Genomic DNA, 27,155 nt, shown 5'->3' with positions numbered 1-27,155 from the left:
GCGGTGGTGGAGGGGGCGCTGCCCGGCGGTGGTTGCAGCGGTCTGGAGCTCGCGCCTGCCGGGTCTCGTGTATCGCCTCAGGCGAGCGCCCCGTGGGATCGCACCCGGGCCCCGTCGGCAGGTACGGGCCATTGGTGGCCTTGGGGATGCTGGGGAAGGGGTAGCTGTCTCGCTAAGTTTGGATGTGGGATGGGACTAGGGGGCCTCCTATATGAGCTTGTGGGTGATGTGGGGATAGGGTGGCCTCAGGGATTCCCTCGCTGTGTGAGCTTGGGGATGCTGTGGGGCTGAGGACGACTCGGTGTCTCCCTGTGTGAGCTTGGGAGCAGTGGGGTTTGGGGAAGGCACGGGGTTAGGGGTGGTATCAAGCTGAGGGGAGTTTGGGATTCTCCTGTGAGCTTGGGGGTGATATGGGTTTAAGGAGGGCTCAGGCTCTCCCTGTGGGAGCCAGGGGATATAGGGGGACTGAGGAGGATTCAGAGGCCCCCTATGTGAGCTTAGAGTTGGTGGGCATTGAGGAAGGCATAGGGATCCCCTGGGTGGAGGTCAGATGATGTGGAGTTGAGGACGGTATAGAAACCTCCTATGTGAGCTGGGGAGCGGTGCAAGGCTTAGAGGCCCTCTGTGTGGGGCTGAGGATAGCTCAGAGTCCTCCTGTATGAGATGGGGGGATTGGTGTTGGTCCGGGGGATCTTCCTGTGTGAGCCCTCTGTGTGGGGCTGGAGAATGCACAGGGATACCCTATATGGGGTTAGGGGTGGTGTGGAGCTGGGAGAACTGCAGTCAGGGGAGCTTGTGTGAGCTGTAGGGTAAGGGACCTGAGAGGGAAGTTCTGTGAGCTTGGGGATGGAGCAGATCTAGGATGATGGGAATGGAGCTCAGGGACTCCACCGTGAATTTGGGATGAAGTGGGGCTCGGGAGGCTCTTGGGAGCATCTCTCAGCGTTTTGCAGGGGCCTTATGGGGTTGAGGGAAGCTCTGGCAAACTAGGTGGCCAGGGGGTGTTGAGGCACCCTGCTGAGTTTCCAGGTGGGTGATCTGGAGCTTCTGTGCTGTAGAGTGACTCAGGGGCTCTTGAGGACACTCTGATGAATTTGAGGGGCTGAAGAAGTGAGTACAGTTGGGCTTGTTTGGGGGGTTTTTTCCGAGTTGGTTGTCTTTTTTGTTTGTTTTTTTTGTGGGGTTTTTTGTTTTTTTGGGTTTTGTTTTTTTTTTTTTTTACTTTAAGCATGGCTAGGTGCAATAATGAGCAGGGACCAGTGCTTCACTGGAGGGCCTGCGAAGCTCCCTCCAGGCTCACTGCTCATCATCTTCTCTCCTCTGCCCTGAGGAGCCCTGTGTCACTGTCTCCCACCCCGGTGGCTGCCTCTGACTCAGCTGCTGAAGGCCAAGGACATCTTTTGTTTCCCTACTCTAAGCTGCAGTTCCGAACTGCAAGCCCCGAGTGCCTGCCCTGGGGGTTAATGAGGACGGCTAGGCTGCTGCTACTGCCTCCCAAGCTTGACTTTGGCTGAAACTGCTGCAAGTTTCAAGAGTCAGGGGAAGGTCGTGATTATGAAGGAGCTGGTTAACTAGGACAGTGTTTATTTGTTCTGATTTGAACTGTTTGCAGTAAAAAAAAATCTATATAGCAGTCAGCTCTATGTCAGTTTGTATGGAAATATTCAGAACACATTGTATGTTACGTTGTCTGTGAGTGCACACTCTGCATCTTGGCTGTTGGACATGTTCAGAAGGATAATTAAGTAGAAGTTTTCCATTTTTAACCATGGTGTTCAGTGGCTTTTTTGAGCATTTGAGACCACATTGGTGTATTGGATATTTTGTCCCTGTATTCATTAAACAGGTAACTGACATGAAGCCCTTGATTTACAAATGATAGATACCTGGAGCTTAATTATCTGATGTTATTGAACTTGATCATTCTCAAATACAGAGTGACTGCTGCTTATGATTGAATAATTATCTAAAACTATGAGAAGGTTCACTTTTGTGAACTTTGACTGGTCATAGTGGCAAAATTTGCTACCTTTCACAATATGTGCCTTGGACACTGACCACTTTAAAAAGATTTCTCTAATAAAACCTTCTTTCACTTAATCACAGTTACTAGCTAATGAATGTGTCAACTAGAATTTAAATTGAGTCTTGATTGTAAATATTTTGAGCAAATGATGAGTTACTTTTAATGATTTAAGGAGTTTTTTAATTATAAGGAGTATTTTTTGGGAGGTTTTTTAGATTTAATATCTGAAATGCTGGGCAAATGTGTGTGTATATGGTATCAATTTGGGTATTTTACTGATCTGAATATGGTTTAGCAATGATGCACAAGTAGCTCCAAACAAACATGCCCTGTTTATAGAGCTCGTCTTAGAAGATGTTGACAGCTTTCTAGTGTCCTAGACTTTGTTTCTAAGGTAAGTGGCTACAGTCTGTAAAGATCTACTTGATCTGTTGTCTTGCTTTTAATTTGGAATGAAGGAAAGCAGTGATGTTTACTTCAAGTTCTACAAATTTAATGTAAAAACACTTCATGAAAACAACTTTTGCTAAAGTATGAGTATGATGAAGAATAAAGGAAATAGCTAATACAGGCATGCTTTGATTACCATGGCTTCTGTAGCCATTGTTTGCATTCCATTGCTGATTAAAAGTGCTGTTGTTGGACTTGAAGACAAAGCAGCTGTGTCTGATAGAGTATGAAGCAAATTTTCCCATGCGAACGAATGTAAGAGTGGAGAAATGTGTATGGAAGCTTAAATACAGGAACTTGAATATATCAGGACAGTGAGACTGCAAACATGACTGAAGTTTTTCAGTAGTTGTGTCTCATTACCTCCTCTGACAATGAAGATCTTTTGGAGTCTTCATCATCTGATTTTTCTGGGTTAATCTTGACTGCTTGGTGGAGGATGGAAAAACAAGCTGAGGATTAGCTTTTTTTGTCAAATCAAGCATTTGAGATCACCTGGGTTGTGGAAAGCCAACATCTTCACTTGATACTGATTTTCTTGCATGGACACAAGATAACACATCAGCTGTTAGCAGTTGGTCAGATAACTCTGCTTCTCGGGGTGGATGGAGACTATGTCTAGGGTTTGCCTAATATGCCTTATGTCCTCTGGTACTTGGAGTTTTGTCTCTTTCTGTTTTAAAGAAACAGCAGTAGCACCACTGAATAGTAGTGTTAAACCTTTAAGAACAGTGGAGACTCCAGTGGGACTAAAAGATAGACAGAGTTCAAGTACCTGTAATCTGCTGGCTTGCCTGGCATAGTTGAAATGTCTTGTCTTTTTAATGTGTAAGGGTTTTTTTAATCCCCATAGCTTTAGCTTAAAGTTCTTCACACTTGAAATACTAGAAAGATTAGATCAGCCTATACAGTCCACTAAGGGTTGTGCATGTCCAATGTTAAAGATTTAAGAAATACCTTTCTAATTACAATTATATTCAGATTTGCATGCTAATAATGTCTATGCTGCAAAGGGTTCTTAAATACTATGTGGCTTACAAAAGCAGCATGTGCTCAGACAGTGCAGGAAAGCTAAATAATTCTATTTGGGACTCTGATATTAACTATACCCAAACTAACCAAATTTGTTTTTACTGTTTGCTGATTATTATGTTGTAATGAGACCATGTGATTAAAAGAGATAAATGATTGTCATCTGCTCCTTGCAAAAGCTGTAATTTTGGTGAGCTAGTTGCCTTATTACAAGTGCCATGACTTTGTCACTACTGGCTTTGAGGGGTTGGGAATCTTCGAAGAAGCTTGCAAATGACAGATCTCCCTTTAAAGGATGTCCAGCTTAACTAGTAAGCTGGTAACTGGAAAGCGTAATAACAGCAAGTAACTTCTCAGACCCCTAGCAAAAGCAAAGAGGGGCTGTATGGTGCTGTGTTTAGATTGGTTGCTGAGATACACCTTTTCATATGAAGATTATTTTTTTAGTACTTCCAAAACTTCTTTTGAAGCTGTTAATCTTTGCTAGCCAGTTGCAGGCTTCCAGCTTATTCCTTTATCTGAAAGTGCATCTGGCTGACCACACCCTCTCATTCATGCTGTGATGTTGTATGTGTTGATATTCTAGGATGAGTCTGCAGATTTTAAATGCAGAAAATGGAGAAAACGGAGGAAACGTCAAGGATGATTTAATGGCGGAAGACTCGGGCTTTTTCTTTGCGCCACCAGAACTTACAGGGAGACCTTCGATTCTCCGTCCGTCTCAGAAAGAAAATTTGCCACCAAAAGGTGTGGCAAAAGCTATGAAGGTAAAAGGTACAAAAGCCAGGTACTCTGGCTTTTGTACAGACTACATCCTCTGCTATTGAATGCATAGGCTATTTGAAGCTTGACAATATTCTGGTGTTCACGTTCTTCCTTTGTCCCACCGCTTTGTTAAAGGTAACTTTTCAGACTCCTCTAAGAGATCCTCAAACTCGAAAAATCTTAAGTCCCACTATGATGGACAAACTTGATGCTGCTTTGACACTTGATGATTGCAGTGAAGCTGCTGTGGACGATCTCTTATCTGCACCCTTCAGTGTTGAGTAAGTGATGTATTCACCACTTGATGTATTAGCCATGTGGGAGATGCTCAATTTTTTCCCATTATAAACCCAGATAGTTGGAATGTTGTTTTGTAATTTAAAACAAGATGTGAACTGCACAAAAGGACCGAAATTAATGCCAACTTTGCACAAACTATTTTTCAAAGATCAAATTTTCTCAAGTTATGAGAATTTATGATCTTGGTTGCAATATTGAATACCACACTAACTCCCGAGTAACTGATTTAATTGTGATGGTTAAGATACAGATATGTAGTTTGAGACACATTGGCAGAGCATATAAAACTGTTTCCTACAGTAAGATTTTAATGTAAGACTAATTATGCTGAAGCTAATCCTCAAAGCTAGGCTTTAAAATCACTTTTCCTGTGTGTTAAGTACAGTGTTATCTCTTGAGATTTTTCTCCTTAAGATACATCTTCTGAGAGGTTAGCTTGAATTGACACCTTGAGTCAATGAATGTTAAGATCAAAGGAAATCTATTAACACAAAGCGACTAACATCAATCCCAAGTACAAACATGTTTGTGTGCCTTTGTAGTCTAGCAGTCTGGATCTCAAAGTGGCTTATGGTAGCTATCTAGAGAACAGTGTAACACTTTTGCAGTGTTTGGGGTTGGGGTTCTGCAGCTCTCCTTTACTAGAAGTATTGCTGTAATGGTATAATAATAAAATGTTATTTAATAGACCTCTGTATATTCTTTACTAGCAAGAAATCTCAGAGCTTGGTTTTGTCATCAGCAAGGGAATACATCCTTTTGCTTGTTTTTAACTGCCCATTACTCTCATATAAGAAGTGAGAAAGGTGGGAGCACTTAAATGTTTCAAATGTATAGGTTTGTTTCAACTACTAGCTTGCATGTGTACTCTAGTTTAGAAAAGTACTCCTTACCTAGCTACCAGAATTAAGTTTAGGCCCCAAACCTATTGCTTACATGAGTAAATCAAGACTTTGTGTATGTAGAAGGTTCTTCAAGTGAGTTAAAAAAAGGTCTAGCACCAAACTGGGTTTAGTTAGGGCATAATTATGTCAAGACACAGCTTTTAGTGTACATGTGCTTTGTGCCTTTAAAATGTAATGATTTGTTTGTAGCAAGTAAGCTAAAGGACTGTGTGTTGCTGAGGGATGTCACTTTTCACTAGTTTCAAGCAGGTGTCTTGTTCCTGACTGGCATTTATTAGGTTAAACACTGAAGGAGAATGGGAGGGGCCTGAGAAGCTGAGCCAGCCTGGGGCTGAACTCTTGCAGGGAAGAGGCACTCAAACCCGGTGAGAAGGACTTCCTAGGTTCTTATCTCCCGCCTTTGCTTTTGGTTTTATCGAAGTAGTGTTTCTAGTGAGTGGCTTTTAATTATGATCTGTTCTACAGCTGATACGGATGGCACAAATAATAACTACGAAGGGACAAAACAATGGGAGGAAATACTGTTTCAGGAAGTAATGGCTTAACTCTCTGTAGTCTGAGGCTATGCTTCAGAAGTTGAGAAGAGTTTGGGGAAATGGAGAGCAATAACTTGTAGAATACTCAGATGTAGTGAGTATATAAACTCTAACCTGTTTCTTCTTCTAGAGTTTTATCTTTCTCTCACTGGAGAAGTATTTTCTTGTATACTACTTCACTCTTCAAATCTGTTGTAGAGAGTTTAGAATGTCTGAAATCCAGGTTCTGTTTTGGTGTGTAGGCCTTCTTAGATGAAATGCTGGTATATACTTTCAGGGGGAAAACAGCTGTCAGAATGACCAGAGTAATGACTAGAATGGGAGAACTTGAATCATGACTTCATTTGGTCCTAGACTTGTGAGTCTGTCATGACTCACAGATGAATGCACATGAAGATGTACCAGTTGTCTATGTGTGAGCTGCTTGCTGTTGGTTTCTCCTCCCTAAGTATGCACTGTATGTTTTGTTGTCTAGTGAAATGGATTTGCCTGTATGCTGCAGTAAGTAGAGCAGTCTCCAGTGATGATTGCCATAAGGCCACATAGTATTTTTAAGCCATCCGTTCTACACAGCTAACAAGCTTCAAGGACTCATGTCCCTGTGGCTCATTTGTACTAAAGCTCGTAATTCCTGACCAAGTAACAACTGAGTTCTTGCTGTTAAAATATTCTTTTGCTGTCAGCTGTTATATTAAAAAAAATTACTCTGACTATGCAAAGGTATTGGTGTAGGTATCTTTTGAAAGGTGATTTCAATTGATGTCTCAAATAGCTATAGCATGTGATTTTTTTCTTTTTTTGTAAAAGCAGTATATGTCAACAAAAGGCTGAAGCAAACAGTACAGTGACAAATACACAAATGCCGGAGAAGGTCAGCACAGCTCCTTACCCAGATGATGAGATGCCAGTGAAGAGTCGAGGTTCCTACAATCTTGATTTTGATAATTTAAATGACTTCAATCCATTTCAAAGTTCAGTGCAGTTGCAACATTCTCCTGGAAATGTGCAGAAGTCTCCTGTAAGAGTATCTAGCAGTCCTGAGAAAAGTTGTAAAAAAAGTGAAGATACTCTTCTGGATGATACAGCTCCTTTTGCTTCAACCACAGCAAGTACAGAGTGCTCAGGTGAAGAGGAAGTGGTTCTCTTACCTGGAAAAGAACCTGTGTTAAGACACCTGGAGCCTGAGAAGTCTATGCTGTCCCCTAAGCAAGCAGTCAGTGACTCTGTTCAGGATGCTAAGTCTGCTTCCACAGATGTCAGCCAAATGGATAATTCAGTAGGATTAGCAGAAGCAGCTACACCAGTCCAGTTATCTGGCAACTTAGATTGCAGTAGTTCTGATGTAATTAATTCTTCTAAGACTGGGGAATCAAAGCTTCAGAATGTTTCTGTGGCAGGGAAAACCTCTGCAGAAGAGCTGTCTGTCTCCACAGAGGAGCCTGCAGAAAAGTCTAGTGTCACCAAGGCTGGACCAGTAAAACTGGAATTTGACTTTGATAATACCACTGTTAGAAAGCCACCTCCTAAGAAACTGGGTAAAAGACCTGGAATTAAGCCACCTTCCAAAAAAATTCCTGTTACCAAAACAAAAATAGAGAATGCTGAAGTGCAAAATAGAAGTCATGTGGAAGATGAAATCCCTGTTCCCAAAGCATCTTACAAGTTTGACTGGGACAAAATTGATGATCCAAACTTCAATCCATTTGGAGGAGGATCTAAAATTTCCACCTCACCTAAGTGTTCTAAACCTAGCCCTCAGAAAGCTGACCTGCAAGAGGAGCAGGATGGTACCTCATCAAGAAGGGAGTCTCTTCCAGTAGGGCAAGTTGACACATCAAGTACCTGTGAAACTCTTGAGGAAAGAGAACCCAAAAGTCTGTAAGTAAATCTTCTGTAGAGGCACCTTGAACTCATGTGAGCAAGACAGATCTCTATCTAGTTGATTCCTACCTCCCTGACTTTCCTCAGTCTGAGATTGGCTGAGCTTGTTGCACAGTCATCTTTAACATGTTGCAAGAGCAAAGATCTCCTTGGGGAATCCACCCTGAGATGGCTAGCTCTGGGCAAAAAGGTTCTTAAGTCTGGAGGGAGGGAAGAGAACAGATTTATATCAGAAGGTCATTAGTACCTTGGTGAAGAGCCTCTTGCCCTCTCCAAGATTAAAGTGTGAAGAGTCAAGTGACTGTTGCAGTCTTTCAGAAAACAGGTAAGTAGGCAGTAGTGTTGCACATCATGTAGTGTATGAAGAGACTAGACGCTTCTCTTCTTATTATCCTGGCCAAACTCAGGTGGTGGTGCTGCTTGTATGTTCCTGGTATATGGATACTAGCTCTTGTAAAAAGGCCTAAAATTGAATTGTTTTGGCACCACATTAAACATTTCATTTGAGAATGGGAGCTATTTAGCTACCTTTCCTAGAAAGCATATATAGTAAAGTGTCAGTATTACTACAGATAGCTGTGTGCTTACCAGAACTAGGTTGGCACAAGATGTCTATTTTGGAGAAATGTTTCCGCTTTTGCTCTCTGTAGAACTGTACTGGTTTAGCCCTGGCTGAACAATAACCAAACCACCTAGTTGCTCACTCCTCCCCACCTCAGCAGGATGGGGAGGAGAATCAGGAGAGTTCTGGAACTTTGTGGGTTGCGATAAGGACAATTTAATAGAACAGCACAAAGAAAAGTTAGTTAGAATGATGGCCAAAGGACAGAAAAAGCGAGCAATGCCTAGTGTAAGTGCTCACCGCCTGCAGCCCGATGGCAGAACTGCAGTTCTCGCACTGGCCTTAGCCCTGGCCCAGCCGTTGCCCTGAGATCCTGAGCATGATGTCACATGGAACTGAATGGCCTGGCCACGCCCCCTATCTCGACCAAACCCAGGACAAGAGCTTGGTGTCAGCAGTAACTAAATTATTGGACTTTGCTAACAAGGTTCTTTGCTTTACACCAATAATCACTGCATTACTTTGAAAAGAATAGCAGGCTGTTTCTAATTCTGTTCCTAAAGGAAAAACCACTATCTTTAAAGATGGGCTTAGGAAACAAAAATAAGAGAACAATGTTAAGTGAATAGGCATAAGTGATACTGCTGTGACTTTCTGCTTCTGATGGAGGGAGAGTTTCTGTCACTTAAGTTATCACCTGGCAAGACAGTGAATTTACATCCCTACCCTTCTTAAAGCTTCCTGTACTGTGGCAGTAGAAACTCTGAAATAAACTACTTTCTTCAGTGTATCTGTTAAATAGAATTCAGAACTCTGTGACTGGATTTTTGATTGCTTTTGTTTTTTCTGTAGGGAAATCATCAAAGAGAGTATACTGGAAGACAAACCAAGAACTCAAGACAACAAGGCAGGATTTCAAACAGAAGCTGAACTTCCAGAAGAGATAAACATGGTAAGGTGTAGGAAAGATAGCCAGTTCTTACCAAGTTGTTCCATGAAACCGACTTCTTAACCTTGTTAAACCCCTTTTTGTTATTTTATGCATCTTCAGCATCTCTAGAGCCAATATCAATTGTGTAGACTTGTCTTTTGAAGGTAAATTCAGAGACAGCCAAACTGGTACCTTGGTATTTAGTATCTTTTTTTGATCAGCAGTCACATGTAAGGACAAACATTGAGGGTGTGGACTCTAAAAAAACTTCCTCCTATATAATATGGGCTGTACTCAGTGTTGATGCCTTGTTTCTATGCCTGTGAACTCTTGCTTTATTATGCTGGCTGCCCAGCTGGTTTATGACAAAATGATTTGATAGTTACTGTGGCTTTTATTGCATTTAAATCATTATTTTAACAGTAAAAAGGAATGTTTTTTTCTCATCAGGAGAAGCAAATGCGCCCATCTAAAATGTCTCTGACTAGTGGCCCCTCTCAAGATAATTTGGTTTCTGCTGACAGTGGAAAGAAGTCCATGTCTACAGAAGGAAATAAACCTATCTCCAACAGAACTGAAATAACAGCAGATGGGCATACAGCTAGCACTGAACCTGAAGAGCTCTTCAGACCATCATCAGAAGGTAAGGGCATCTTGTTGGAATACATCAAAATTGTACTGTTACAATAACCTCCATATATGTGCTTTTCTACTTTGATTTTGGCATTAATTCTAGTTTTTGTCATTTTTACAATCCTTTAAGAAGGGTATAACCTTCAATGACTAGGGGGATGGGAAATATACCTGAGCTTATTTGTAACTTGCTCTAGTTTAAACAAAATTCAATAAGCTGAGTATTTAGCATTCAGCTTCCTGTAGGGATGAAATTTAGGCTGTTAGAGAAGCAGTGTTTTGAGTTCCAGTGGCAATTTTTCTGTGCTGAAGAAATACTTCCTTAAAATCACTTCCGATTTGAAGGACTTTCTGAAGGCTTTCTAAATAGAGGGCACTAGAGCTGTGCTGTTGCCTGTACTGGAGTCCTGTAGTTTGCTACAAGCCTTAGCACTGCTTCAATGCTGATCTTGTAGCGTGAATGGTCTTTCTGCACTTGCCTGTCCTGAAAGCTCATTACATAGCTGTAACTGAAGCAGCTGGAAGGGCAGTTCCTTGTAGAAGCACTGTGTGGGAGGATCAGCATGTGACTTGACTGCAGTGCAGTCTGTCTTTCATCCTAAGACTTAAGTGGAATCAGTGTTATTTGAGAAGTAGCTATAACTTCATTGGTCAAACCTGATCTGACTGCTGATTTTTAAGGGTATGATTGGCAATCTTACTCTTATGTCTGAGTATGCTTGCCACTTCAACCACAGAAGAAAAGTTCTTCAATTGTCTGTAGATTCTACATATTCTTATGGGCATTTGGGGACAAAGGGAAGCTGTAAGTTCATTTAATTTAAATGTCTGCCTTATTTTTTTTACATTTTTTCCAGATCTAGATAGAAATACAATGTTTTTAATAAATTTCTAACTAGACTGTCTGACATAGGGGCAGGGATTTGCTTTATATACATACATAATCGTTTGTCACGTGCTTCACTTAAGACAGTATAGTGACAACATTGCATCTTCATTTTATCATGTCCTCCTTTTCCAGTTCTAGGAATGGGCATGGAAATAGACTACCTGGAACAGTTTGGAACTTCATCAGTAAGTATGACACTGGAAGTGTTGTATGTGCCTCCCTGAGAGAGTGGAGAGGAAAAGAAAATGTGACTGACAAGTCTTAAATGTTTTCATGAAATAGGCTCACTTTGAACTTGCCCACAGAAATACAGGTTCTATTGTAAAGGATCGTATCTACAGGACTGGTCAGGTGATGGTGGGGGAAGGAAATGTAGTTATAAGGAATTCTGCTAAGGCTCAGAGGTCTTACACTTTCAGTTTGCAAAGTTGTTGTTTTTCTTCAATAGCAGTAAAACTGAGGTGGATGACAATTCACCTCTGGCTGCCAAAACTGCAAGAACAAAATACCTTGAAAGTCCAGGATCATTGTTTTGAAAATACTTTTTTCTAAGCTCTTCTGTTTTATGGGCAGTTTCAGGAAATCTGCCTCATTATTGGGCATATTATGTTTTAATCAGTTCAGCTTGTTACATTGATCCAGAGTAGGAGTGACTGAACACACAGTGAATACACTGACTGGGAGTTGTTTTGATCACTGCCTTTATTGCTGCATGAGCAAAGACAGAATAACATGCTGCTCACTCAGCTTACAATACTATCTTCCTCTTTCAGTGTGTTCTACTGGTTTTGCATAGTTCATAAAAGTTTGCCCTTTTGGTTCTGTCTGGGGAAATGGTTCACTTGACATTACATAAGGACTTAAGTGTTTGGGCACAGAGTTCTCTTACATAACTTTTCTCCTGAGAACAATGCTCTGGCCACCGAAGAATAGACTCACTCTTTCCCCGGAGGATTATTTGTGTGAGTGGGATATGTGTTATGCTATGAAGCAGCATATCTGCCAGTTTATGCCTTTTTTCTATTAGTTCAAAGAGTCTGCCTTGAGGAAACAGTCGTTGTATTTAAAGTTTGACCCTCTGTTGAGAGACAGTCCGAGAAAACCAGTTTGTGGTACTATTGAAAAAAATGTGAATGTCACAACAGCTGCACTTCAGCATGGGTAGGTATTGACTTAGTTTAGGCTCTAACACATAGTTTTATATTCAAGCACTGCCTTTTTTTTCTAATGGTCTATGTTCATTTTTTTTTAGTCTTGTTACTGATCCAAGTAAATTGCTTGAAGCTGAACAGCCTACAGTGAGTTCTCAAAAAGAAGAAAAACCAAAAGGACTGGATCTTCTGGGAACATTTACAACTTCTATACAGGTGTCTAGAATGTTATCAAGCTTCATGTTGATATTTTGGGAAAAGGACTTAAGACTTGTGCAGATATGCTAAGGATTGCAGAATACTTAATGCTCATTTAAACTTTTATCAGATTGAATACTAACTTGAATGTCAAAGTCAGACTTCTTGGTATACTTCATTTTTAAAAAAAGTACCAACTCTCTTTTTTGTGGAAACTGGCATTGCACATGGTCTAGGAGCTGTTTTTCAGAATGCTTTAATCAAACTAGTCTTCCATGCAGCTGAAGGCATGAAACTTTAATTGCACTGCTGGAATGAAAACCACTTTTTTGATTGAACTTGATGCTTTAACGTTTATAGCTTGAACAACCTTTTAAGAACATATCTGCACTCAGCATTCATCCTGAAAGTGATGCTTTTTTTACTGCTAGAGAACACTGATGTCATCTGCTTTTTCTGATAGCTATAATTGGTAGATAGCAGCTTCTATTAGGACTATAGTTATCTCTAAGGTACAAAGGATAGCTACAAATTGATATACTTATGGTAACAAAGTTGTGGAGGTATCAAAGTTTTACTTAGACTTGCTATTGAATAATCTGCATACAGCTAATCCATTGCATGACAGTGGGAATAATCTGAAGCTTTTTTTTTTTCTCCTCCCAGGACATAGTTCCTCGAACTCCAGCCTCCCCAGCTGGGGACATTGCTCCAGACCTCTTTGCTGTTTCCACAAACACTGAAATGGATGCTATTATAGATGTGCTAAAATATAGCCAGAGAGACATGGATGCAGCTGTGGAGCTGGTTACAAGAGAGGTATGGTGACCCTTTCAAAGCAAACTTTGTATGGCCTTGAAAGTCCCTTGTGCTTAGATTATCTGGTAGAAACCCTCTATGCTTGGTATGTGTTATATATATGTTATTGTTTCCATTGTACTTGACATAAATATCTCATTCTGAAAAGCTTGCTGTACTCTTGATAGGAGCAGTAGGTGTGGAACTCTTCAGAGCTAATATCTAAGGAAACAGTAAACTTTGCTGTTTTAGTCAGGTTCTGTGTTAGAACAGGTCAGTATTAAAGTGTCTACTTTCAGATGGAATGGTTAGGCTTACTCTTTGTGATTAAACTAGGCAGGAAATACCTATTCTTGCCAATGAGAGGGTGCAGCTTCTTCTGATATAATTTCTTTAAAACAAAATGAAATGGTAACGTCAATTCAGTGCAGTGATCACCATTTTATGGAATGAGGAGGCACACCAGTATTTCCAGCTAATTAAAAAAGTGAGATCTGGAGCTCACTCTAGAGGAGAAAAACATTAATGGAGGAAGGAAGTAGTTGGTGGAACTTCAAGCAATGTGTAACTACACTACAGAAGTTGCTGTCGAGCCCCCATCTTATTGATGCAAGAAGTTATGTCTACTACAAAAATTTCAGTACTTGATTCATGGCTTCTGGCCTATGTAATCTTACAAATACTAAATGTAACAGAAGTACTTAATCATTAAAGTCTTTAAAGGCTAATTGTGTCACTACAAAATGAACTTCAGAAGAAAATGGAGCATTCAGAATTCCCGACTAGCTATACTGCAGGAAGTGGCACTAAGGACACCAAATGAAGAGGACCTGTGATTTACTTGCTGCCTAAGTTACTCTTTCTTTTCTGAACGCAGAGATACTAGCCATTCTAGGAGTAACTCTTGCTGTCTATCATTTGGGACTCCTTTATCCATGGAATTGTTCTAGTACAGAAAAGTAGTGCAACTTTGCAAGGGACAACTCTTAGGGCATTGATCTTAAAGTATTTGTATAAAAACAATGGGTAAAGCTGTTTTAAGAATGGAGACAAAGTTGTAGCAAGGCAAGTGTGACTGGATGACTCCAACTGCGTGTCACAGAAAGCCTGCTATTACTATATTAACTTGAGAGGGAGATAGGTTAAACTTTAAGATTCCATTTTTGGTGAAATAACTTGAGTGGGAGGGACAAAACCTGTTTCTCTTCTGGCCAAATACAGCATTTCATAGGAGCATGGTTTTTAGGCTCTACTGAGCCATTTCTGAGTTAGCAAATAAATTTCTAATGAGTTTCAGTCTTTGCTTCTGTAACATTTGTTTCTAGCTTAACTATTCTCTTCATATTATTAATTTCTCTTCATATTTTAGTACACTTTCACTTGTGCCCCACTTCCTGTCATCTGAAATATTACAATACATTTAAAATGAGTTTAAAATAACTGCTGAAGATCAGTGTACTACAGTATGCAGTGCAGCTTTGAGGGGAAATTGGCAATAATTGTGCTCTCACCTTCTCTTTAAAGTTTCAGATCTTTCTATGTCTTTTAGGTTTCTGTCATTAAAGGCCTCCACGTTGCAGTGAACTATCATTGTTAAAATTTAATACAGACTCCAAAACAAAAGTTTCTGGAACTTGACAAAGCATTTAGCAGAGTGGTTATACTGCCCAATACTGTTACTGTGAGCTCTGCTTTGATTCTACAGGTTCCAAATGAGTAGGCCTATTCTTAAGCAAACTGAGGTGTCTTTAAATTGGGAAACATGGTAAGGGGAAGATTGAGTGTTTAAATGTAAGTTACTCCAAACAGCAGTTTGATCTTTTCTAAAATAGACTTCTGGTATTTTCCCTTTCCTTTAAGATAAGCATATTTGTGTGGCTGCTTTGTCTGCCTTGTAAATAAAAGGGAAACACATGTTGCTTGAAAGGCTATTGCTGCTTGAAATAACAACTGGTCAAGGGACAATGATCTACATATATGATGACCAAGAGTTTGGCTGAGTTGGCTCTGATCTCACTGTTTGTGGAGATATTAGTAACACTGAGTGGGAATCATGTATGCGAAACCTACACATCAATTTGTATATCATTTGACTCAAATTTGTCATGAAATGCTTAATTTTGGTTTTGGTAAGCAGTTAGAATTTCTTTTTCTCCATATCAACTATACAACTGTATCAAAGCTGTTGTTCAGACTGTTCTGAATATCAGATCTTTTATCTCTGTGCAAGAAATAAACGTTTACTTTTTCCTCAAAGGTTCAAGAGAAAGAGCTGGAGATTCAGGAATGGAAAAACAAGTATGATAAGCTTAATGCAGAATACAAGGAAATGGGGTATGTATTTCTTGTGACTTTAGTACCTATGTATTTGTTCCAACGGATTTTTCTAACATGTTCAACACTTTGACTTTTTTTAGGAAAATAATTACTGAGTTTGAAGTTACAATAACACAAATAATGGGTAAGTTCCAGATTTATATTTCAAATGGCTTGGAGGGATATGGGACATTTCTAGCCTATGGTTGCTAACTGAATTTAGTTGTGGGTTTTTTTTACTTCTGATAGTACTAATATTTTGAGTGCTTTCAGACAAGGTAGAGTAATACATTCTAGGCATATTCATATAGACATGATATTGCTTGGTAGATTGTGGTGTCTTACTGAGTTGGCATGAACATACACCTTCTTCGTATCCCCCAGTGGGTTGTGAGCTTTTGGTTTATAAAACTGACAGTTGTCTGCACCTTGTTTAACTGTTTATCTGACCTTAAAGTGATATCAGCAGAAGTTCTTGCTAGGCATATCTGGTGTTTGCCTCAGTCAAGTTTCTGGCTTCAAAGCTAGGAAGACATTGAATTAAACTATTGTATGGGTACATTCTGCTGTGCAAAGCTGAATAGAATCATAGAATGGTAGGAGTTGGAAGGGACCCTCAGAGATCATCTAGTCCAACCCCCCTGCAGAAGCAGGTTCACTTAGATCAGGTCACATAGGAACATGTACCGGCGGGTCTTGAAGACCTCCAAGGAAGGAGACTCCACAACCCCTCTGGGCAGCCTGTTCCCCTGCTCTGTCACTCTCGCAGTGAATAGCCCAGTGCATTCCTTAAATTCAGTTCTTTAAGGACACTTAATTAAATGTCAGCTTTGTACTTTTTAAGCCTATGAGAAACATGGCTCAGATGTGCTAACAAACTTGTCTTGAAAGCTAGTTTGGCTTGTTATTCCAGTCTGCTCCAGATCTTCCAGATATTGTGTATAGTTAATGAAAAAAATAAATTTTGCATTTCTTGCTTCTCTCCCAACGTTTGAGGCTCCTGTTAAGGTAAACTCGGGTGTAGTATTTTGACTACATTTCAGGAGAAACAATGCTTTGAGCAAGCACTTCACTGGTTTTTAATGGCCTTGATGTGAAGTAGTATGTAGCAAATAAAATCATGAGTGCTTCCTTAAAGCAAAGATAGTCTCTCCTCTGAAAGGGTACTGTATGTAACAAAACTTTTTTGCTGAAAAGGAAGAATTGAATATGTGGGGGTTATCTGCCTGTGCTGTGGAAGAACTAACCTGAGTGTAACCCTGTTAACTCTCCTTTCTTTAGAAGATGCTCAGAAGCAAAAGGAATTTTCAAAAAAAGAAATTCAGAAGATAGTGGAAGAGAAGCAACACGTTATTTCAGATCTGAACTCTATGGAGAAGTCTTTCTCTGAACTCTTCAAACGATTTGAAAAGCAGAAAGAAGTGCTTGAGGGTTACCACAAAGTAAGAGACTGTACTGCAAATAACATCCCGCCAAGATAAGTGGAGACTCGGTGGAGAGGAAATGATGAATTTCTAGAGCAGCCATTAATTAGTATAGGCACTACCTGTAAAACCAGGTTTATTTAAGGATTTTTTTGAAATTGCTTGTTTGTTGCATTTAGTGACTGGCCTAAAGTATGATAATGGTCTGTCTGTTAAAGGCAAGTTTCACCAAACTGGAGAATAAGCTGTTTCTTGCTGCATGCATATAATTTGTCTGTTAAGCATGGACAATCACTCATGTAGCAACTGCGGAGTAAGGGCAGCTTTTTTCTTCCTACATGTTGAATGGATGCTGAAGATCACTTGGTATTAAGTCAAAATTCTAATAGCTTGTTGGATGGTTTTTAGCTTAACCTCAGCTTGTTCAAGTCAGACCTTCATTCTGCAGCATATTTGGAGACTAGGGGTTTTCATATGAAATGCATAAAATTGAGTCTGCATTTTAAAAAATGCCTTAAGATTGTTTTGTTTATACTTTAATGTCGTTTACTTGAGCTTAGAACTAGTCGATTGTAAGTTTTATGGTAGTCTTAAGCTTGAGAAACAGGCATAATGTCCATGTTAAGACTCAAGTTTCTGCTCTACTAAAATGCCAGGCTTCCTTCATCTTGTGTCCCTTCCATGTCTCCAATCTACTTTTAGAGGCCTTTTCCTTGGCACAAGTTAAAGTATCATTTATACACTTGCACTTGTTTCAAATGGTTTCAGCTTGCTATAAAATAACTGATAAAATAAGATGTCATAGTGTCTGTGCCTACCAAGGGAACTTTATTACTGTGAACATTGGATTTGTTTGTCAGAGTACAAAGCCTGTATTTTTTTTCATGGATTCTCTGAAGTAGTTGGAATTCTAAGACAATTTCAAGCTGAAATAAAACTGATTAAAGAGACCTAAACAAATCAAAACACAACAGATTAGTAACCTTAGTTTCAGTGACCTTTCCCCTTTAAAGGTTGCTATTAATCAGTATATTGAGAGAAATGAGGTGAATAAGTTTTAGTTTGTGAAACTGAGTTGGAAGGAGGAGCTTTAGTCCCCATGTGCGTCTGTGGGACTTCACAGTTGTTCCTGTTATTCTGATGAACAAGTACTGCCACTTCAGTATGGTCAAAGAGTGTATTTAGGCAGAGACTCTTCCATCAACTAGCACAAAAAGCTAACTAAGCTTCTTGGTTTTGGGGACAGAATGAAGAAGCTCTGAAAAAATGTGCTGAAGAATACCTGGCTAGAATTAAAAAAGAGGAGCAGAGATATCAGATACTGAAGGCACATGCAGAAGAAAAGCTACATCAGTAAGTACCATACTAAGAAGCTAAGTACTGGGAGTGAAATCTATACTTTTCACAGTTACTGCAAAATGAGGTTCATTAATAGCCAAAGTACAAACATCTAGTGTGATTCTATGAAGAGTTTTGCTGTGCTGTCTGGAGGGGATGTAAACACGCTCTTACTTCCATTTCAGAGCAAATGAGGAAATTGCCCAGGTCCGAAGCAAAGCCCAGTCAGAGACTGCAGCACTCCAGGCCAGTCTCCGCAAAGAACAAATGAGGATCCAGTCTTTAGAGAGGAGCCTTGAGCAAAAGGTTAGTTAAAATGCCACAGGTGAGTCTGTTTGAGCTATTGTATTAGACCAGGTCAAGAATTACCTTGTTCCTGTGCTAGAAGTAGCTGTGTGAATTGTACTGTTTTGATGCCTGCTTTACTGTCAGGTGTTGAGAACAGACATTGAAACTTATGGCACACAACTCTGCTAGGTCAGGACTCATCTATATGTTTAGAGTTCTTTGGAGGAAAAAGTTTCTTCCTGTCAGTGTGTTGCAAAAGTGATCAGTCCAGGCTACTGAAGGAGATGGTGACTTAAGGCTTGTCCCAGAGCAGACTCTGAATGTTGATTAACTGCCTGGTTTAACTTGCTCATAAGCATCATTTGGATCAGCACAAATATAGACTCTTCTGTATTGACCAAACTGTCAATATTGTTCAAGCTGTTAATCCTTTTATCTGTGCAAGATGAAATATAGAGTAAAAGTCTTTAGGATGCTTTATTGAAGGGTAAAAAACTGTATGACAAGGGGTCCCTGCTACTAGTTTTACTGCATCATGGTTGTCTTTGTGAGGATTGAAGACTTTAAGTAATGCTGACCCATTCCTGTTGGGAAAAGGTCCTGTATTTGTGTTAATTTTCAGTCTTATGGTTAAAGTTGGCATAGTTGAGGGAGTGGAACACAAAAAGTTCCACTTAAACATAAGAAAGAACTATTTCACTGTGAGGGTGACAGAGCAGTGGCACAGGCTGCCCAGAGGGGTTGTGGAGGCTCTTTCCTTGGAGATCAAGACCCACCTGGACATGTTCCTATGCCACCTGATCTAGGTCAACTTGTTTCTGCAAGGGGGTTGGGCTAGATGATCTCTAAAGGTCCCTTCCAACCCCTACCATTCTATGATTCTTTGAGTGGCAGGCCTGGAATTGGAGACATGAGACAAACTATTTAAAACAGAATCAGTTTTGTTCCTGCAATAAATACAGGAGGATTTTGTTGAACTCATATTTAATGGTTTGACCATGTAACGAATTATACAAACTAGAAATTATTGCCACGTGTCAGTAAAAGTGTCAAAGCATCATCCTAAAGAATTGGAGTGGGTTCTGGTTCACTTCCTGAGGCTCCAAAGGGTGCCATGTGACTTTGTAGAAGTAGGCTATTCTTTACAGTCAATTCACATGAATCAGTAGCACAGAAGTGGACTTTGTTGCATGTGTTGGCAAGTGTGACTTGGCGCACTGCATGGATATAGCACAGCTTCAGCATACCTGTAACTTTTTTTGTCTCTTCAACAGACTAAAGAAAATGATGAACTAACGAAAATCTGTGATGACTTGATCCTGAAGATGGGAAAAATTTGATAGGTCGACTGTCTTGTAAATGTTGATTCACTTCTGACTTCCTGTCCTGTCTGTTCACTCACTCTTTTCCCCACATACATAATAAAAACATTTTAATTTGTCCTTGCTTTGTATATTATTGTATCTTTTACGAAATGTCAAACATTCATTTGCTGCTTCTCGGAGGTAACAAGTCTTGTGTAACCTTTTCACACGTTACTTAAAGGGAAAGCTTTTTTCAATGGTCCCATCCTCAGTCTCTTCCCTGTGAGAGCACCATGGTTCTGTACTCCTGACTTTGTGGTGAGAATCATCATGGGCCATGTCTTTCTTACAGTTCCTGCTGTCTCACTTAAAACACTCCAGAGTTACAAGGTGGTAATAGAACTTGACTTAAAAAGTATTTAGTGATGTGAAAGAAAATGGGATGTCAGGATTTTTTTTCTCAGGAGCTGGAGTGATTCTGCTTTTGCAGACATGCTAAACTGAGTACTGAATAACAGATTGACACACTCTCCATGATTGTTTTCACGTCATTTGTCTGATGCTACTGGCTTTCTAGTCATGGAGTGTCCTGTGCCACTTGCCTGTAAGTGAAAGACAAGTGAGTTGTAGGCTGCAAGTACCAGGTTATGGTAAAGTCATCTTTAATTAGGGCCATGGCAGACATCTTGGCTCAGCTGTTGCTACTTAACAGAGCTGTGTCAATGCAAGCTGAAGCTTTTTATTTCTAGTATCACTGGGTGTTTTTTCCCTTACTTGTGTGACTTGTAGCTGTCTGAAGGGCTGTTGCTGCTGGGGTGTGCTCTGAGCTGTACTTGGAGCCTTTGCTTCCCTCTTTTTACAGGCATTCTCAGGACAGTCTGCTAGAGTAGGTGGAGAAATGAGTCTGGGCTCTGCTGCTTGCTTAAGTAGCTGCTGATCCATGTTAATGTGTATTGGCAACTGTGTGCAGCAGGAATACTCTGTAGGGCAGAGCAGGTTTGAAATTACTTGAGTAAGTTCCTGTGTGATCTACTCTAGGTGGCCTGCTCTGGTGAAGGGTTTAGACTAGATGATCTTTCAAGGTCCCTTCCAACCCTTAAGATTCTGTGATTGTGATTATATGGGGTTTTCTTTCTGTGCTAACCTCAGTGTTAGTTTGACCCCAGTAGCAATGGTATTTCATGCCTACCTCCTGCAGAGGTGCTGCTGCTGTGTGTTTAATTTGGGTTAAAGAAGCAGGTGCTAGAAAAAATTAATTGTGGAACAATGTACAAAACCAAAGTTTACTTTGCTTCATCTGGGCAATATTACTTTAGCCTGTGTTTTGATGTTCCTTTTTATATAGACTTAACTATACAGATGAGAAGTCTGCTTTGTCCAGTTTGTGAACTCTTGCCCATGTGTTAAATTATGAAAGCTGATTTCCATTAGTCTTCAGAGTACTGAGTTTACAGGCTCCTTTTAGTCTACAATTAGATAAAGTTCATCACACAGCCACAAAGCTCTTTCCTCCCTGCTCTTGGACCATCTCTGTGCTCTGAAGAGCCAGACAGACTAGTCTGGTCTGAGGAAGGGGTGATGATGGGATAAAACTTTTCTTTTGTACTGGATCAGCATGCTCTGCAGGTTCACAGAAATGAGCAGAAAAGGGCAGTGCATTTCAGCAAAATCCCTGGCTCATTTCATGCAAAGCTAAGCTTGCATTAAAGACCAAGGGCAGTTCTGGTTGACAATAAACTAGCTGTGAGCCAGCAATGTGCCCTTGTGGCCAAGAAGGCCAATGGCATCCTGGGATGCAATCAGAAGAGTGTGGTCAGCAGATCCAGGGCGGTTCTGCTCCCTCTCTCCTCTGCCCTGGTGAGGCTTCATCTGGAGTCCTGTGTCCCAGCTCAAGAGGGACAGAGAACTGCTGCACAGACTCCAGCACAGGGCCACCAAGATCAGGGGACCGGAGCAGCTTCCTTATGAGGAAAGGCTGGGGCTGTTGAGCCTGAAAGGCAGCTGAAGGGGAGATCTCATTAATAAATGACAAGGGGTAATGGGATGAAGCTGGAACACAAACAGTTCCATTTAAACATAAAGAAAAACCTATTTTACTGTTCAGCTGAGGGAGCCCAGGCACAGGCTCCTCAGGGAGGGTATGGAGTCTCTTTCCTTGGAGGAGAATGTGATCTAGGTGGCCCTGCTTCTGCAGGGATGGATTAGATGATTCTTAAAGGTCCCTTCCAACCCCTACCATTCTATGAAAAGAAATAGAAAAAAGTTTGTGAAAAATGCATGGCAAGAGACTGCGACAACACTTTTTTATGTAGTGTCCAGTGACAGGACAAAGGATAATGGACAAAAGCTGGAACACAAAGTTCCACTTAAGGAAAAAGTTTATGGTAAGGGCAAGTGAACCCTGGTACAGGCTGCCCAGGGAGATTGTGGAGTCTCCTTCTCTGGAGGCTTCCAAAACCTACCTGGCTGTGTTCCTGCGTGACCTGACCTAGGTAGACCTGCTTGAGCAGAGAGGTTGAACTGGATGATCGTTAGAGGTCCCTTCCAACCCCTACCATTCTGTGATTCTATGAACTTGCGTTCTTGGGTGTAAGCCTGCAATACTAAATCTTTCCACAGGGTGTAGCTGCTGCTCTTTGACATGTTGGCTGTACTAACCTGTACTTCAGTGTCTGGCAGAGCTGAATGTTGTGTCTCTGGTTGTGTTTAAAGCTGTTAAGACAATTGTTTTCATAGATTGCTATTGGAAAGGATGGGGAGCCGCAAAGTGATGTGTGAAAATGGGCTCTAGAGTTTGTGCTGCAGGTGCTAAAGTATTGCACCTCTCTGTGTTTGTCTTCAGAAAACTACTGCATAAGGGAGCACTGGCACTTTTATTCTTTCAAGGTAAAAGGGCTTTGTTATTATGGTATTTCTTGGGTTCTCCAGGAAGTCTTGAGGATACACACCTGCCCTTAGACTCTTCTTGACTGTATTACTGTGTAGGAGATGTGTGCCATATAGCTGCACTGATGTTGTTCAATCTCTTTTATGATGGGACTTCTCAGGCTTCCAAAGCACACATAACTGTAGCCTTGCCTACATAGTCCAGAGTCACCTTCTTTCCAGCCATTTCCACTCTGGTTCCACCAAAACCATTTTTCAGCAGGACACTCACTGTGGTCCGAGCACAGACTTAAGTCTTTTATATAAAAGACTTTGGTCCAGAAGCTGTGGCTTAAACCCCTGCTGGATTCAGGGAATGTCTACAGATTTACCTTGGAGTCGGTGGGTTGGATTCTGACCAACTTTCTAGTCCTTTTGCACTGCTCTGGCAGCACAGAATACTTAAAAGAAATACCATAGTTTTACATAAGTGAATTTCAACTGAGTCATTTTGGTGCAAACTGGAACCAGGCAAGGGCTGAAACACACTCTGTGACTTCAGCTGGACATCTAAACATACAGCTTCACTTCTGAAGTTGCAATTTATATCTCTAAAGCAGAGATAACTCCTCTTTTTTCCTCTTCTCTTTTGTAAAAATTTAAATTGCAAAGCGAAGCAGAGAAATAATGGACCTTCTATTTATCCTCACTTTGGAGAATGGATTTATACCTGAAACAGAAAATAATGGAGCATTTTAAAGCAGAAAAGGGAAACTAATACTATTTTTCCCTTAGAAAACACGCTTATAAAGTATTTAACTTCAGTATGCTGTCTTTGGCTGTATGAGGAGCTCTCTGTCTTTTCAGCAGTCATTAGCTGATGACATGACTAATCTTTTTATGGTTTTGGAAGACCCATGTGGTTTTGACTTTTGTCAAATGGATCAGTCACAGCATGTACTTTCTAACACATTTCTTTTCCACACACCTAATGCAGACAAACTAAATTCTCTGCAGGAGTAAAGGGGAAGGAAGTTACTTGTGAGTTTTGTCCTGTTTTTGATGATTGTGCCAGTAAAATTAACTGCACCTTACATCAGATATTTACCTTTCAGTGCTTGCTGACAGGCTTTTTTCCAATGATATCTTACTGCTTGAAAGTTTCTCCAGTAGTTTGCTGACTCAAAACCTGTGTCAGATCTTGATTTTTCTCTATCAGGAGAGAGTTTCTCAGAGGTGAAGTTCTGCTGTCCTTAAGAGGGTTATTGTGTAACTTTATCCATCTTCATGGAGCCTCTCCTGGCTCTTGGTGTGCGAGAGGACAGTCCCTAGGGCAGTGTCATTTGTCAGAGCAGCACAGAAGCTGATGGAGCTAGGAACCAGCTTGTCTGTATGATAGGTCTCAGTGGCCCATAAGCAGCTGTGACTGTCTAATGGAGCTGACAATGTGTTATGGGTTGAAGCAGAGCACCAAGTGTGCTCACATATGTCATATGGCTTGTTAGGCTTGAGGAAAGAGCCTCAGGGGACACAAACATGTGGTGAACCTTCTTCCCTGCATCTCTTTAAATCCACTTAGACTTGCAGCCCAAAACTTGGGGGGAAGATCTTCAAACTCCAATACTCACTTCTACTGCTTTGGACCCAAACCTGATGTTTAGTCCGTTCATACAGTGCCAGGGCTGACTTCAGACTCTTCTGGAACCATTGGTTTGGGATAGCATGAAGCTATCTAGTGAACCATTTAAACTTCTTGGTTTGTTTCTGTTTTCCAAGCATCATGGAGCCTAGGATGCTTTACTGTTTGCTTTTTCTCTTAGTGTGCTGATTGCTTTATATTGTCTGATTTAACTTGACCCTCAAAGATATTGTTTATCTGCAGTGCCATTGCATTTGTTAATTGTTATTTTTCCATTTTTTCCCAATTTTTCAGTTACTCCCAAACAAGTTAAAGTAGTGCTTGTTAAATTCAACCAACCTATTTCTTTTTGTATGAGTTCTTCAAGCTGCTTCTCTTTGTTATTTCCTCTGGGAAATGCACCAGCTAAAAAGATCTGTGAGAGAAGTGATGCTGGCTTTGTGGACCAAGCAGAGCATAATAATCTGTGTGAATAGGCTTTGCATCCTGGAGGGCAAGAGGATGCCAGTCAAACTCAAGTGGTGAGGGAAGCCAAGATTTTTTCCATTGATTTCTTAGAGTCAAAGAATCATTATGATTGGAAAAGACCTTTAAGATCATCAAGTCCAACTACTCACCTAATGTGGCCAGGCCCACCACTAACCCACGTCCTTCAGCACCTCTGCTACACGGCTTTTATATCTCTCTAGGAATGGGGGCTCTACCACCTCCCTGGGCAGCCTGTTCCAATGCCTCATAACCTTCTCAGGGAAAAAGTTTTTCTCAATCTCCAAACCTACCCTGTCACAACTTGAGCCCATTTCCTCTTGTTTTGTTATTCATTACTGGAGAGAAGAGACTGACACCCACCTCACTACGGCCTCCTTTCAGGTACTTGTAGAGAGTGATCATGCCTCCTCTCTCAGCCTCCTCTACTCCAGACTAAACATCTCCAGTTCTCTTAGCAGGTCCTCATCAGATTTGTTCTCCAGATCCTCCACCAGCTCTATTGCCTGTGTCTAGACACACTCCAGCACCTCAGTGTCCTTCTTGTAGTGAGGGGCCCAGAACTGAACACAGCACTCGAGATGTGGCCTCACCAATGCTGAGTATAGGGGGACCGTCCCTTCCCTGGCCCTGCTGGTCACACTATTTCTGATACAAGCCAGGATGCCATTGGCCTTCTTGGCCACCTGGGCACACTGCTGGCTCTTGTTCAGCCGGCTGCGACTCAACATTCCCAGGTCCTTTTCCACAAGACAGCTCTCCAGCCCCTCTGCCCTAAGCCTGTAGCATTGCCTGGGGCTGTTGTGGCCCAAATGCAGGACCCAGCACTTGGCCTCTTTGAACTTTATATAATTGACCTTGGCCCATTGTTCCAGCCTGTTCAGGTGCCTCTGAAGAGCCTTCCTGCCCTCAAGCAGGTGTACACTCCAACTCATCTGCAAATTCACTGAAGGTGCACTCAATCCACTCACCTAGATCATCGATACAGATGTTAAACAGAACAGTCCCCAGCACTGAGCCCTGGGGAACACCACTGGTGACCAGCTGCCAACTGGATTTACCTCCATTCATTACAACTCTCTGGGCCCAGCCCTCCTGACAGTTTCATCCACTGCAGAGTAGGTCCATCCAAAAGATCAAGAAACTTGGCCATCTATATTTAGAAGACTGTTGCACTCCAACTCTAATTGCAAAGCACCAACAGTTGCATGCCTGTTTCACATATCACAGAATCCCAGAACTGTGAGGGCTGGAAGGGACCTCTAGAGATCAGCCCAACCCCTGCTAAAGCAGGTTCTCCTCAATCAGGGGGCCCAGGAATGCATCCAGGCAGGTTTGAAAACTCCAGAGAAGGAGACTCCCCAAGGATGAACACAAGAAGTCCCACTTGAACATGAGGAGAACCTTCTTTATTGTTGAGGTGAGGGAACCCTGGCCCAAGCTGCCCAAGGAGGATGTGGAAGCTCCTTTTCTGGAGGTTTCCAAACTCATCTGGACACATTCCTGTGCCCCCTGATAGAGGAGAACCTACTAGAGGTCTTTTCCAGCCATCATCCCTCTATGATTCTGTTATCTAAGCCAAAAGCACAAGTGCTTTCCCAGGGCCTCTCCGATGGGCTTTAAAAGATGTGAGCAGTGCTCAGAGGAATGAATTACAGATCCCTAGCAGACAAACTGACTCCAGGCTCCACCTTGCATAATTGTCATTGCAAAGACCTTGGGTGCCAGAAAGAAGTTAGTAACACTCAGTGCTCATTTTGAGTCACTCCAAGAATCAAAATGTCATGAGTCTGAACAATGGATTTGTTGGTGCCAGCTAGATAAATGGTGTGTGACAACACACCAGCTGCCAGTCCTCCAAAATGTCTGTGAGCTGCTTCTTCCTCACTCCCAGCACCAACTGTTCAGGGTCCTCACAGCAGCCGCCACTTGCAGACTCCTTAAAAGCCCTTATTTTACAGAATATAGGTACTGTTTACAGAAAACAGGTGCTGTTTACCGTGTGCCTGGTTTACAGATAGCATTGTGCTGTGAACAGAGACAGGCCCTACCTCCCTTGTCATGGGTCTTGCAAAAAAAGACATAGTTTAAATCAGGTTTCTATTTGGAAGGAAGAGTTCTTCCCTCCATTATCTTATATTAAAGAGTTAAATCCACAGTAAGTCCTCTAGGCTGGAGATCCCAGAGTCCAATGGGACTAGATTTTGTCTGGAAACTTCAGATTTGGGACCCAGATATAAGTTTCATTGTTTGGAAAAAAAACCTGCTGATCAAAACACTGTTTTGGAAAGGATTTTATTTCTTTCCAGCAACCTCCATAGAAACGACAGTAGAGATTGTTTGAGCAGATGTGATGTTTCATCGTTAATTAGTTCCTCTATCGGAACAAGGGCTTTCCTATCATGAGATCTGAGCAGCTCACATTTGAAGTGTTAGCT

At 41.2% G+C, this 27,155-nt stretch overlaps 1 protein-coding gene across 7 annotated transcripts; it reads left to right on the top strand.

Annotated features, from left to right (window-relative positions):
• The first annotated feature begins 10 nt into the window (after positions 1-10).
• On the top strand, positions 11-19,865 carry TACC3 (transforming acidic coiled-coil containing protein 3). Of its 7 annotated transcripts, none has more exons than XM_061991815.1 (17): positions 11-121; positions 4,095-4,275; positions 4,409-4,554; positions 5,757-5,843; positions 6,822-7,892; positions 9,310-9,409; positions 9,839-10,031; positions 11,043-11,095; positions 11,938-12,071; positions 12,163-12,277; positions 12,926-13,078; positions 15,315-15,391; positions 15,475-15,518; positions 16,655-16,815; positions 18,044-18,150; positions 18,321-18,441; positions 19,698-19,865. In XM_061991815.1, exons 2-17 carry the CDS (start codon positions 4,096-4,098, stop codon positions 19,761-19,763), a joined length of 2,808 nt encoding a protein of 935 aa, XP_061847799.1. In that variant the 5' UTR covers positions 11-121; position 4,095; the 3' UTR covers positions 19,764-19,865. The 7 variants fall into 7 exon arrangements, with proteins under 7 accessions (XP_061847799.1, XP_061847800.1, XP_061847801.1 ...); XM_061991816.1 differs by having other exon boundaries at positions 12-121; positions 6,825-7,892; XM_061991817.1 differs by lacking the exon at positions 5,757-5,843 and having other exon boundaries at positions 12-121.
• The last annotated feature ends 7,290 nt before the right edge of the window (positions 19,866-27,155 follow it).

This window comes from Colius striatus, chromosome 3, assembly GCF_028858725.1.
Source record: "Colius striatus isolate bColStr4 chromosome 3, bColStr4.1.hap1, whole genome shotgun sequence".
Lineage (NCBI taxonomy): Eukaryota > Metazoa > Chordata > Aves > Coliiformes > Coliidae > Colius > Colius striatus.
The sequence above is the reverse complement of the archived record's forward strand: the minus strand, read 5'-3'. Positions and strand labels throughout refer to the sequence as shown.